At 35.6% G+C, this 13,205-nt stretch overlaps 1 protein-coding gene across 13 annotated transcripts in view; it reads left to right on the top strand.

Annotated features, from left to right (window-relative positions):
- Positions 1 to 13,205, top strand: part of FRYL (FRY like transcription coactivator) — a 180,279-nt gene that overhangs the window by 116,780 nt on the left and 50,294 nt on the right. For all 13 annotated transcript variants that reach the window (XM_037383559.1, XM_037383467.1, XM_037383473.1 and 10 more), the window contains 11 exons: positions 1,253 to 1,310; positions 2,843 to 2,934; positions 4,529 to 4,701; positions 5,173 to 5,333; positions 5,867 to 5,977; positions 6,897 to 7,051; positions 7,293 to 7,392; positions 8,566 to 8,734; positions 9,490 to 9,749; positions 10,671 to 10,811; positions 12,632 to 12,800. In XM_037383559.1, coding sequence (XP_037239456.1) covers positions 1,253 to 1,310; positions 2,843 to 2,934; positions 4,529 to 4,701; positions 5,173 to 5,333; positions 5,867 to 5,977; positions 6,897 to 7,051; positions 7,293 to 7,392; positions 8,566 to 8,734; positions 9,490 to 9,749; positions 10,671 to 10,811; positions 12,632 to 12,800 — 1,589 coding nt within the window. The remainder of the gene's footprint in view (positions 1 to 1,252; positions 1,311 to 2,842; positions 2,935 to 4,528; positions 4,702 to 5,172; positions 5,334 to 5,866; positions 5,978 to 6,896; positions 7,052 to 7,292; positions 7,393 to 8,565; positions 8,735 to 9,489; positions 9,750 to 10,670; positions 10,812 to 12,631; positions 12,801 to 13,205) is intronic.

Raw genomic sequence — 13,205 nt, forward strand, 5'->3', positions numbered from 1 at the left:
CTTCAAAATTACACACCTTATATAGAACTTATTCATACTTATTCATTAAGTATTCATGCATAAACATAGTATTTCCTGAAAATCATTAACATACTCTCGCTTTGTATGTTAATTAGCTTATCAGTCCTTCGCGCTTGCGGAAATTCTTCCAAGAATTGTGGGCAGGGGTCTTTGGGAGGAAGGCCGTAGGTCTTCCTCATGGCGTACTTCTCACCCTTTGCCTGGAACAGGATGGTCTTGCAAGTTTGCAGTGTCCTTACCGGTCTGAGCTAATTTATGTCTTTGTCGACCATCTGTTTCTTCTTCTTGTTTCTTTTAGTCGCTCCCTCTAGATAACTTATAAACAGGCCCCTTGTTAGAGAAAGTTAGAGAAACAGATCCCTTCTTTCATTAGTTATTTCATTAATTATTTCTTTCAAACTATATGGTTACATGACCTAATTACTATACCTACATTCTTTGAGTAAATATATTTACACTTAACTTATTGTCCCTATTCCATGCAATTTCTTCATATCAATTATTAAAGTTCACAATTTCTTGGCAGGTAACTACGAGTTGTTTCATTCAGTTGCTCTCACTTACCAATTCTTTTGGCCTTGGTACAGGGCTGTACAGAGGATTTCATAGCAGCTTTTGTTGTGCAGCTACTAGTTTCATTAAAATATATTTCTTATTCCTCTGTATTTCTATTAAAATGATTTTATAAAATCAAATAAAGTTAATAAATTCTAACTATTAGCAAGTCTGTAACAATAAGACAGTCTTAGTTTGGTAGAAGGCCCTTGAGTAGTAATAAAGATTGTGGAGCTTCAGAACAAACAGGGAATGTAACCACAATGTCAAAGCATGTTGTTCAGTTTTCACAGAGACCAGCTATGCCAGCGTGTTGGGGTTTTTTTGGTCTTCTAATAGTATCATTTATACCATAAGGCCCTGTTAAATCTGGATATTAAGATAAATTAAAATCACCTGTGATAGAAATATGCCTTAATACTTGGTGAATGCAATTTAGCGGTAGTTATTGAGAAATCCATTTGGTAGTCTGTCTTTAAATTAAGAAAATAATCTTTCTAGGAAACATCTCTCTTAAATGCTCATTTATTCAGAATGCTACAGGTAAAGAAGGGAGAACTGAGGTTGTTTTAACTTACATTGTAATGCTAGTTGCTGTGTTGCTGTAAAACATCTTTCACTGAAATGTTAATTTAATCATTGTTTTTATCCTTTTAATTCTTTTATTTTAATTCAGGGAACTAATAGAAGAATTACATCCTATAATTAAGGAAGCACTTGAAAGAAGGCCAGAGGTAATTAGATATTTTCCACTATGTTTAGTACACAGTTTGAACTATCTTCTCACAAATGGTAGTAAAGAAACTTTAGTTATGTTCTTTAGTTTCTGCACCTAAAAACTGTCAGTATACCAGATAAAAATGTGACATCTTACCTTTTTAAATTATTGTGAGGTGTTTACATTAAAGAGCTTTGTGTTTGTTTTGAGCTCTTTGTTATTCCTGTATTAAAGAGGCTTTGTTTCAAATGATGAAAAAATTACTGTAACCTTTTCCACGCACCTTTAATTCCTTTTATCTAAACATAGGCAGTTGTTACTTTCGTTATATTATCAGTAACATGCCTACAATTAGTAGTACCTAAGAGAGAACTGAGCTCTACTGTCTACCAATTTTGTTGCATTTTTTTTTTTATTTTTAATGAAAAAGGCTGTTAAGCCTACCTACTGACTGCTCTAACTAAAAATGTTCTGATCAAGAACATGTTTTACAGCAAGGTTTAGAAGCCTCAGTAGGTATTCATAGAAAAAATAATCTCTGCAGATACAAATTCAGAGATGGTTACTTCATATCTTTTATGGTAACTGTCATACTCTTACTAGTAACAAATTTGTAACTAAATACAGATGATGGGAAGGAATATCATCTCTGTTTCAAAATCTTACCAGGCTGTATCTTTTTTGTCAGTCTTGCGTGCAAATCATAGAATAGTTTGGGTTGGAAGGGCTCTTTAAAGAGGCTATCTGGACATCTTCAGCCAGGTCAGGTTGCTCAGAGCCCCTTCCAGCCTGACTGTGAATGTTTCCAGGGATGGGGCATCTACCACCCCTCTGGGCAACCTATTCTAGTATTTCACCACCCTCACTGTAAAAAATTAGTTCCTTATATCCATCTGAATCTTGGCTTCTTTAGTTTAGAAACATTACCCCTTGTCGTATCGCAGCAAGCCCTGCTAAGAAGTTTGTAACCATCTTTCTTATAAGCCCTTTTTAAGAACTGAAGGGTCTCCCTGGAGCTTTCTCTTCTCCAGGCTGAACAACCCCAACTCTCTCAGCCTTTGCTCATAGGAGGGATGTTCCATCCCTCTGCTCATTTTTGTGGCCCTTCTCTGGACCCACTCTGACAGGTCCATGTCATTCTTATGTTGGGGGCCCCAGAACTGGATGCAGTACTCCAGGTGGGGTCTATCAGAGCACAGTAGAGAGGCAGCACCACCTTCCCCAAAATATGTAGGAAGATTGTCGTTTGTACTTTGTTGTTTTTATATGTTGCACTTTTTGAGAGGAGACTGATAAAACCCATTATTTTGATAATACGTGCAGTAACAAACCTAGTGTATCTTGGAGTTGCAACAGGGAAAAATTTTGTTCATTGTCTGGTTTATTAAAATTGCTGGCAGTTTTTGTAACTCATCTTAAAAGATTGGCACTCCTGATAATTGATGCCAGTTGTAGTACAGATATAATGATGCTTTTTATACACTATGCTGGTTTTACACTTAGTTTTTCCTATGCTTCATTCTAATTTTGTTTCCTCTTGTTGAATAGAACATGAAGCGGCGCAGGCGTCGAGATATTTTACGAGTACAACTAGTACGAATATTTGAACTGTTGGCAGATGCTGGTGTCATTAGTCACAGGTAGGGGCAGTACTGACAAGGTGTTGTTTATGCTTCTGAATTAAGTCATTAGTATTCTTATGACCCAGTATAACAAGCATGCAAAATTCTTCAGTAAGTTTTAGGATACTACTGAATAAATAGATATGGTTTTATAAAACTTGGAACTTTGCTGGCTTTCTAATCCCTTCATCCCCTTCTTTGTCACTGTGGTCTGCATTTTATTTAAAATGCTGCTATTCTGTTCCCTGGGATATTGCTTTGAACAGGCAATGCGTCATGTTCCTTCTTGTTTGTGTGTTTTCGAACATTGCACCAGTTAAGCAAATAAAAAACCCTCAAGTTACAGCTATTCTACAATCAGTCTGGAATTCTTCCTCATCCAGAGTCCTGGTACTAGTCAGCATACCCTATGCAGAGAGGGCTGCTGCTCATTGATATTAGTCCTTTTTCTATCTGAGGGAGGAAGAATGTTAACTGGATTAGGGGCTGGGGATTTTTTCCCCCTCTGTTTACCCTACTTGTGTAGGGACACTTTGAAAGAAGACTTAAAATTCTGGCATATGTTTTACAAGTCTCTTACAAATTTTTTTTCTGTGCAGATGGAATTGTCTAAGAGCAAGTTGGTTAGGAGATGGTTAGGCAAGCTCCTGCCATTTTATTAGGCAACGATACTTAAACATTTGTCAACTTTAGCAACATAATCAGTGTGAAATTCTCAATCTTTAGGTAAGCTACTACAGTGCTGCCTCAGAAGCATTGCTAAAATGCCTTCCTTTTGGCATGCTGACTTTTGAGATGGCAGCAGTTAAAATCATACTCTCCCTCTTATCTTTGAAGGTACTCACTGGTGTTTAACTAGTGTATATAAAATATCTCCTAAGTACAGCCCGCACCCTTGAACCTTGTCAGCTTTCCTCTCTGAGGCCAGCCTGACTCTGTGGTCAAAAGTAGCAAACTTCATCTTGTCTCTGGTGTGCGAGGCATGGTTTTTAGTTGCCTTCAGTACAAATGTGGAAAGATGATGGAGGGAACTGAGAGGAAAGGAGTCACCCTTCTAACAACTGTTTTTCAAAGGAGGGCAGTTTTGTATCATATGCGGTCTTTAATCTCCTTATGTAGTTTAGTGCAGATGTCTAGTCAGATGCTAAAGCAATGGAGATGGGAAGTGAATATATAAAATGAATAAATTGCTTTCATCTGCCTAATAGTCAATAGCATGTCATGAAATACTGAACATCTTGACCGACTCCCAAAAATCAGTTTCTAATATAGATGTGTATAGTCAAGCAGTAGTAATTTTTCTCTGGTTTACGAATTGCATGGGTTTTTAGGGGGGAGGGGTTTGGGGTTTTTTCATTATTATTTTTAACACTTTCCCCCAGTATAAGAACCAATTCTGTGCAACTGAAGATGAGTGACTTCTGATAATGGGGCTTGATTATTAGGTTCCTTTCACTGGAGCTTTTTATTTAACACTGAAATAGAAGCTGGTTGACGGAATTACTTTGCATTAAATTTTTGCAGTGATGAGATTGTAGAGGTTTTTTAAAAGAAAGAAAAAAAGGATTGTTTTCAAAAATTGTTGTTGTATGTATCATATTTTATTTTTAAGTGCAAGTGGTGGCCTTGATAATGAAACACATTCCCTCAACAACACTCTACTTGAATATGTCGATCTAACAAGACAACTCTTAGAAGCAGAAAATGAAAAGGATTCTGATACATTGAAAGATATCCGATGCCATTTTAGTGCCTTAGTGGCAAATATCATTCAAAATGTTCCAGGTATGTGAAAATGCTTTAGTAACTTCTGATGACTGTGTTTAATATGCAGTGCATTTTAAAAAACAAAAATAAACAAACAAAAACTTAAAAAATCCACTTTTTCTCTGAAGTTTCAGAATACTTTCATAAAAATAATTTATGCCATCAGTTTTGGATGTAACTTTAGCAGAATGAGTTTATGATTTTTTAAGAGAGATTTCTGGTACTGTTTGGAAATGTACGAGTAATTTTCTTACTTGGCAACAGTCTGGTTGGCAGTGCATTTAAATTCTCTAGACTAAGAAATAGTTCATTCTTTTACACTGTGGCATTAAACAGGAAAACAGTAAACCTACATCCAGCTATTATGATGTGGAAATATGTCTTTACATTGATTTTTCTTACATTCATTGTTTAGGTCTGTTTATGTTTTATGTACTTTATTTCAAAGATTGACAGGAGGAGTGTGTCTAACTGTGCTGTTTCTTACAGTACACCAGAGAAGAAGTGTCTTTCCGCAGCAGAGTCTACGCCACAGTCTATTTATGTTGTTCAGTCATTGGGCAGGTCCTTTTAGTATCATGTTTACTCCCTTGGACAGATACAGTGATAGGAACATGCGAATAAACAGACACCAATACTGTGCATTAAAGGTATTTTAGCACTTTCTGAACTTTGGAAATAGATTATGTTGACTTTTCTAATGCAAATTTAACATTTGGGCTTTTTGGATGTAGGTTTCACATCCTTATTACCATTCGTGATTTAGCTCTTTTTCTCTTCTGCTTACATGTGTATTTATGACAGTTTGGCTTTTTTCCATACTGTAGACTATTGCACTTGCTATAGGAATTTCTTATTATATTCTTATAAACATATACTTCCCATAGCTTTACTTCTCAGTTGTCTAAGAAGCACTTTCATGTAAAAATACATTCACAATCAAACTGACATATTAACTCTTAAATATATCAGCACTTCAGTATTGGCAGTTCCTTGTATTTGGAAGTTGAGAAAAATAGGATTTGTTAATTTTTTAAAGAAGATGTTAAACTGTTATTTATTAGCCTTTGTCTTCTCCCTTGACTGAATAGAAGCTAGTTTTCTGATATTTTAATGGACTTGGTCAAAGCCCTTCCTGTGCCTGAGTTACTAAAATGTAGTGTTTTTCAATTACTTTCCAAAGGCTATGTCTGCTGTACTGTGTTGTGGCCCTGTTGCAGACAATGTCGGACTCTCATCTGATGGCTATTTATACAAGTGGCTGGATAATATTTTGGATTCACAAGATAAAAAGGTAATACAGGCAATGTCAACGTTGTTTTGCAACTGTCGGTGCCTTCAACATATGCTTTAATGAGTTTTGTAGTCAGATTGGCCTAAATGCTTTCGAGTGGCTTAAGCTCAAAGCTGTTTTAATAGTGCATATATTTGCCCTGTCCTCAGTATGTGTATTCACCCTGTTGAGGAAGGCAGTCCCCAGTCGCAGTCTAAGAACAGACAGAATGGAAGAGGAAAGGGCAAGGAGTGAAACACTGTGGATAGTTTATAAACTAATCAGCTAGGCTAAGTTGTAGTAATAAGCAGATTTTTTTAGGTGTTTGAAGGAGGCAAGATTTTGAACGTGAGCTGTTGTAAGACTGTAGAGTCCATTGGGGGTCCTGCAGAACTTAGGAAGACCAAGCTTTACCTCTAAAGAGTAAGGCAAGCTTTAGATTTAAAAGGTAGGGACTCCATTGCACAAATACTATGACTACATGAAAATACAGCTCCAGTGGGCTACTCTTGATTCAAGAGAACGTGCAAGCTTCCACACAGATCTATCCCTTGTAACCCATTGGAATTCCTGCATGTGTTTTAAGTGCTCTTCTGTATCTGATGCTTTCAGGACAGTGTTCATCTTGTAGTAAGGCAAGTGAAAACAGTAAATATCTCAAGGTAGCCTTGAAACTGAGGAAAAAAGTCAACAGAGCTGTTCGCTTCAATAATTTATGACTGTGTGCGCAAGTTGAACATGAAATGGTTTGATAGAATTACCTGTTGTTGTTTTAAGCTGCAGTCTCACTGTTTTCAGATGGAACAAATCTTGTGTATTGAAGTTGTGGGTTGGGTTTTTTTAGTTATTAAAAATCTATTTCCCTATTTGATGTAGTTTTTATAAGTTGGCCTTTTTTTCTCTATTTATAAATACATATTGGTTCTTTTCTGGAATACAGGTTCACCAGCTAGGCTGTGAGGCAGTCATGCTGCTCTTGGAGCTCAACCCGGACCAGAGTAACCTCATGTACTGGGCTGTAGACCGGTGTTACACAGGTTCCAAACGGGTAGCAGCTGGCTGTTTTAAAGCCATAGCCAGTGTGTTCCAAAACAGGTACTACAGCATTTTTCAAAACTTTAGATTTTAATTTTCAAGGTGTGCTTTCATGGAGAACTGTGGTTTTTCCTCCCCCAAAGAGGAAAAGATCACCCCTGTTTTTGTGTGTTACTAGAGAAACTTTTCAAAATATTTTATTATCCCATACCATATGCCCTGTAAAGTAAACTTTAATAAATTCAAATTTTAAAAAGCTGAATGCAGTATTACTTATTTCACACCTGCAATTTTACCCTAGGGATTACCAGTGTGATACAGTGACCCTCCTGAATCTGATACTATTTAAAGCAGCTGATTCTACTAGGGCTATCTATGAAGTTGCTATGCAACTATTACAGGTTTGTAAGCTAATTTTGATTAATATTTTTTCTTTTAAAATATAATTGTTCTGTGCATTAAAAAAACCAATAATTCTGTTATTATTTAGTTGTTCCTCCAGTAATGAAATGCAATGTGTGTGTGTATATATTTTTTTTTCTTCTCTATTTTAGTACATAGTTAGGCCAGATCCTTACCTGGCACAAATAGACTTCAGTGGAAGTGTATCTGTTTCCATGAACTAAGCATTCAAGACATGTATTTTCTTAATATCTACTTTTTCAAGAGACAAAACCTAAGTCAAGACTCTGGTGGCTTGGCACTGAAACAGAGTGATATATAGCTCCATTTGTCCAAAAGCAACTCAGAAAGAAGCACGTTGCTTCCTGTCCCTTTATTCTGTCTGCTGGGGTGACAGCCAGGTTTTTTATTTTTGCATTAATAACAAACATTTTTTCACCTCTGTGGATAGTGCAAATCTAGTTAGCTACTTAATTTAGTTTTGTATATTCCTTTCTGAGGTCGTTTACAGGTAAGCTTAATCTTACAGGCAGCATTAGTGTTTAAAAATAAATAAATAAATAGACGCTGCGTGTGCCTCAGACCACAAATCTTGGAGATTTTTTCAAAAGTTTTTGTTGTCAGCTAAATTCAACAGTAAAGTCCCCACTGAAGTCACACTCCTGTTGTTATGTCAGCACTCACAGCACTCTCCCTTTCAGCCCCATCTTTCTTCTCAAATGAACACCACTGCTTAAGATCAGCCTAAACTGACTTTTAAAGTATCAAACTGCTTTAGCCTCCTGCTGCATCTCTGTCACATCAAAGATTACAGAGATGATGTGACATCTCTGTCACATCAAAGATTACAAAGACTGCTTCTATCCGTGTCATCCATAGATGACCAGAAATGGATATTGTTTGGAAAGACAAGTGTTCAGTAGTATTTCACATTTTGTTTTAGAGAAATTCATGTTTAAGATGGTGTTTTGTGAAAGCAGATTTCTGAAATTTATTGATGGGAAACTCATCAAGTGGAGTGACTGTTAGCTAACCTTCTGTGAAATTACCACAGTTTTGGTGAATACTGTAGATGTATGGAGATCTGAGTAGATAAGAAATATTAAGTAAGAGTAGTGAAGTTTTCCACTGTAGCTCTACTTAGCTTCAAATTCTGAACATTACTGTTGTAGATCTTGGAACCAAAGATGTTCCGTTATGCTCACAAACTGGAAGTTCAGCGGACGGATGGGGTTTTGGGTCAGCCTTCTCCTTTACCACATGTGTATTCTGTGTCATATTATCAACTGTCAGAAGAATTAGCAAGGACTTATCCTGAACTAACACTTGCTATCTTCTCAGGTATGGTTTTAAAACAAAACAAAAACCTCATTGGGTCAAAAGCATTGTAGAAAATATGTAATTCTTATTTTTCAATAATTAATTTATATGTAAATCACTAAAATCAGGACAAGGTAACAACATAATGAATGGAGAAAATGGAATTTACTGAGTGACAATTTTTGTTTACTACTATTTAAAATGTATTCAAGAGGAATCAATATGAATCAAAGATACTTTTACTGATTTTCTAATAACCATGAAAAATCATGTTAGAGAAGTAATTTGCAGCTATTGTTAAAAATTTTCTTTCTGTTGTTCTTTCTAGTGTTTTCTTATTTACCCTAGATTGGTTTAAAATATTATTCCATAGCATTTTTAAACAATTGCAGATTAATAATCTCTCACATTAATTAAAAAAAACTAGGACTAGTACGAGGAAGAGAAAATGGTTAAGTGCTTTTGTGCCAAAGTTGGTACATTTTTACATGCTCTAGGTTTTCAGTTCCCCCCTGCAATTAGAGGAATATATGTGTATGCATATACTAAATATGGTTTCGTCAGCACTGTTTGTCAGCAGTGTCTTCTGTTAGCTCTGCTGAAGGCTGCGGCCTTTATAAATGGCTCTAGTCAGCTAAACAAAAAAATTATGTCTGTATCAGCATTACTTCATTTGTATCAGTATGGACTACTGGGCTCATTGGTGGTTGTTATTACCAAAACAGTTCTCATTATTGATTCACAATTCATCCATGTACCTAACTTTTGAATGACAGAAGTAAGTCAGAGAATCCAAACAGCTCATCCAGCTGGGAGACAGGTGATGCTGCATTATCTGCTGCCGTGGATGAACAATATTGAGTTGGTAGATTTGAAACCTTTGCCAACCATTCGTCGGCAAGAGGAAGATGAAGAAGATTCTTTGAAAGACAGAGAAATAATGGTGAACAGTAGACGATGGCTACGAGGAGAAGGCTGGGGATCGCCACAGGCTACAGCTATGGTTCTGAACAATCTGATGTACATGACTGCAAAGGTAAAACTAGTTAAGTGCTCCATCTCATTCCAGTGGATTGTTTTGTAGGGCACGAGATAATACTGCTCAGAGGTACTGTGTTACCAAACTTTCAAGAGTTACTGCTCATATTTGTTGAGTTGCTTATGTATACCCAAACTATACCATTTAGTTTTGAGGTAGTATGAGGAATATGTAACATGTAAAATAAACGTTACAGTATTGTTATATATAGTAACAGTATATAACTTGTTTTGCAATATAGATGTCTAGCTGGATAGATAATCCCAAGTTGCCTGTATACCTGTGATCTCAAAGTGGAGTTTTGGAACCAGTCTTGTTGCCAGAGTCTGACAGGCCCTCCTCCTTCTTATGACAGCTACTTCAAACAGAGAAAAAGTATTGCTCCCGTGCAGTGCTCCTGCCAATTATTGATATCTTTGATTCCTACTGATGAGAGATCATGTTTTAAATCACAAATTAACTTACAAATTAACAATAAACTACTCCTGGAAGCCTGTGGTCCATGGAATTTTAGTCAGGATTGTCAGCAACTGGGATAATGGATCTCTGCTAAATTTAGAGATATTTTGGTTTTATATGTAAATAAATATATAACGATAGAATTAAAATAATATTAAATATTTGTATACTTATGTAATCTATTATAATATATTAGCTATAAATACAATATACAATATGTACAAATATTGTTAGAGATATATTTATGTATTTATAGCTGTAAGAAGAAGGTATTTCCGGAATGTGTTTATAAAAATTGAATATATGTGAAAGTTTCATTCTGGAATGTTAAAAAGGCAACAGCTCCTTACAGGATTTATGTCTCCTTCTTCTAGAGCCTGTCCCACTCAATACAGATCACTTTCAAATACAATGTTTTCTACTGGAGTTTTCAGGAGAGATATTTATTTTGTTTTCTAGTATGGTGATGAAGTGGCTTGGTCAGAGATAGAAAATGTCTGGACTACTTTAGCAGATAGCTGGCCAAAGAATCTGAAAATAATTTTGCACTTCTTGATCAGTATCTGTGGAGTGAACAGTGAACCCAGCCTTTTGCCTTATGTGAGTATGTGTATGTCTCTCCTTAGACCTATTGTTGTTTTAAAAATTAATTGTGTGTCTAGCAGCAGAGGTGACCAAACAAAAAACGTGAGGTAGGATTTCTAGTATCAAAATCTCTAACCCAATATTTTATGACCACCGAATACTATGAACAAATCAAATTCAGTTCTTTTGTTTAAGTTACTTTGGACATCTGTGTCAAAATTTCAGTATCAGTTTCAGTTAAACTGGGCATTCATGGAATGGGCTTGAGAAAGGAAGTAAACCCAAAAGAATATTGCACCTTAAAGATAGCTGAGGCTTCCTGAAGACAACTTGCTGACTCTTGCAGTTTTCTCAAGATGGTAAATCTGAAACAGTCTGGTAGCCATCCTATCAGTTGAGAGTTGTCAAAATTCAGGGTATACTAGGTGGACCATAGACCTCATTTATGAAGTAAATCATAAAAAATGGAAAAGACTTGCTAAAATGTCTATATCTGTTTTAGCATTTTTTTGTTCCTTTGTCATAAAAAGGTAACTAAGAGTTTGATTGCTAAATTTAGAGTAATTTTATTAGAAGTATACTGAACAACTCATTAGATGCAAATCTACTGCAGTGGCTGGTCTCTGTTCATTAGGAAGAGATAAGATAGTTCCATGAGTAATATTTTCAATAGAAAATTATTATAGGATTTGCTAATCAAAAAAACTAGAAATGAAGTAAACAATCGGGACCTAAAATATTATGAAGTTCTTACTAAGGACAGCTTAAGTTCTTCATGGATTGGCAGAAGTTTTCATTGCAGATCAGGAAATCTAGCTTAATGTTGCAGCCCAAAGCCTTTGCATGTATGGTTTGAACAAGGTGATAAGGTAATTCCGTGAGTCAAACACCCTGGATCACTTGCTTACTGTTCAGCTCTGAGTTCTATCAAAAGGATGGAAATGAATCATTGAGCAGTAATGACTCAAGAAAATGTCAGAATAAAAAATTTGAACTCACTGGTATCTATAGAGTAATCACTGACTAGCAGCCATCTGCTGCTGCTTAGGAGTGACCAGGATTATTTTGCTGAAGTAAGGTGTAGTGAAGAATCCTTAATTACTATATGTTGAATGAAATATTGATATAGTTGTGTGTTTATTCTTACCAGAGCATATTAAGGCCTCAGGGAATTAAATATTTTCCCCATGATATAATTTAGGATAGTCCTAAAAAGCAGACAGATAATATAGTAAGATAAAGCACCCGTCATGCCATGTAGGGATAGTGTGATTATTCTCACGTGACCAAGTATTAAAACAAAAAAAATCTCCACCTCAGGTCCCCTCAAAACTAATTCTGTTTTTTATCAAAGCCGATGTGAGAGCACTGCAGAATAGCATGAAGGAAAATATGATACCTGCTGGAAAAGAAATGGTGTAGAACACAGCTGTGAAGTATCAAAAAGAAATTATATCAGAATACATTCTCTCCAGTGTTGACCTTGGGTGATGCTAAAACCTTTGTAAGAAAACATTTTGCTTCTTAAATAACTGCCAGTGAACTCCGGAGACTTACTTTTCTTAATCTTGTGATATGTTTCTGATGCTTGCTACTATTGACAGCTGTAAAAGCCATTTTGTTTTCTTAGAACTAGAGTAAGTCTCATGTATCCTCACTGCAGTGCAGGTAGATACTGATTCTAACAAGTTGTGGTATTCAAATCTCTGATTTTCCTTTTTAAATTAATGTGTTTTTTTTTAAATCAACTCACTGCAATAAGAATTTTATTTTATGTACAGGTTATTTGATATATATTTATATTTTATATACATATATACTTTTTTTGATGGCAGGTAAAGAAAGTTATTGTTTATTTGGGTAGAGATAAAACAATGCAACTACTAGAAGAGCTGGTGAGTGAGCTTCAACTTACAGATCCTGTCAGTTCAGGAGTCACCCATATGGATAATCCACCGTACTACCGCATTACTTCCAGTTACAAAATCCCCTCTGTCACTTCAGGTGAGAATGTATTAAACTTTTATTATTGTCAATGATAAATGTTCTATTATCAATCAGTTACAATAATGGAGTTCATCTGTAAACATTCAATAGCAGTACAATGTTGTGTTTCTAAAAATAAATCAAGATTAAAAGTTTGTTTTACAAAATCTGCAGTTTTTGGTGTACCCAAATGTCTTATTAAAGAACACATAACAGGTTCACAAGGAACACAGGTTTGTATTAATATGTGTTAGACTTTGTTCAGATCTTGCACTGTTTACCCTCACTATATCACTTTTATGTCATAATTCAGTCAAACAACTGGCAAGATTTATGTAATTTGAAATCTGTATAAATTACATTTTAAGTTCTGTTATAGACACAAGCTGCATCCGTAGGTATTTATTCAAGATGATTTAAGTA

Source organism: Falco rusticolus, chromosome 1, assembly GCF_015220075.1.
Source record: "Falco rusticolus isolate bFalRus1 chromosome 1, bFalRus1.pri, whole genome shotgun sequence".
Classification (NCBI taxonomy): Eukaryota; Metazoa; Chordata; class Aves; order Falconiformes; family Falconidae; genus Falco; species Falco rusticolus.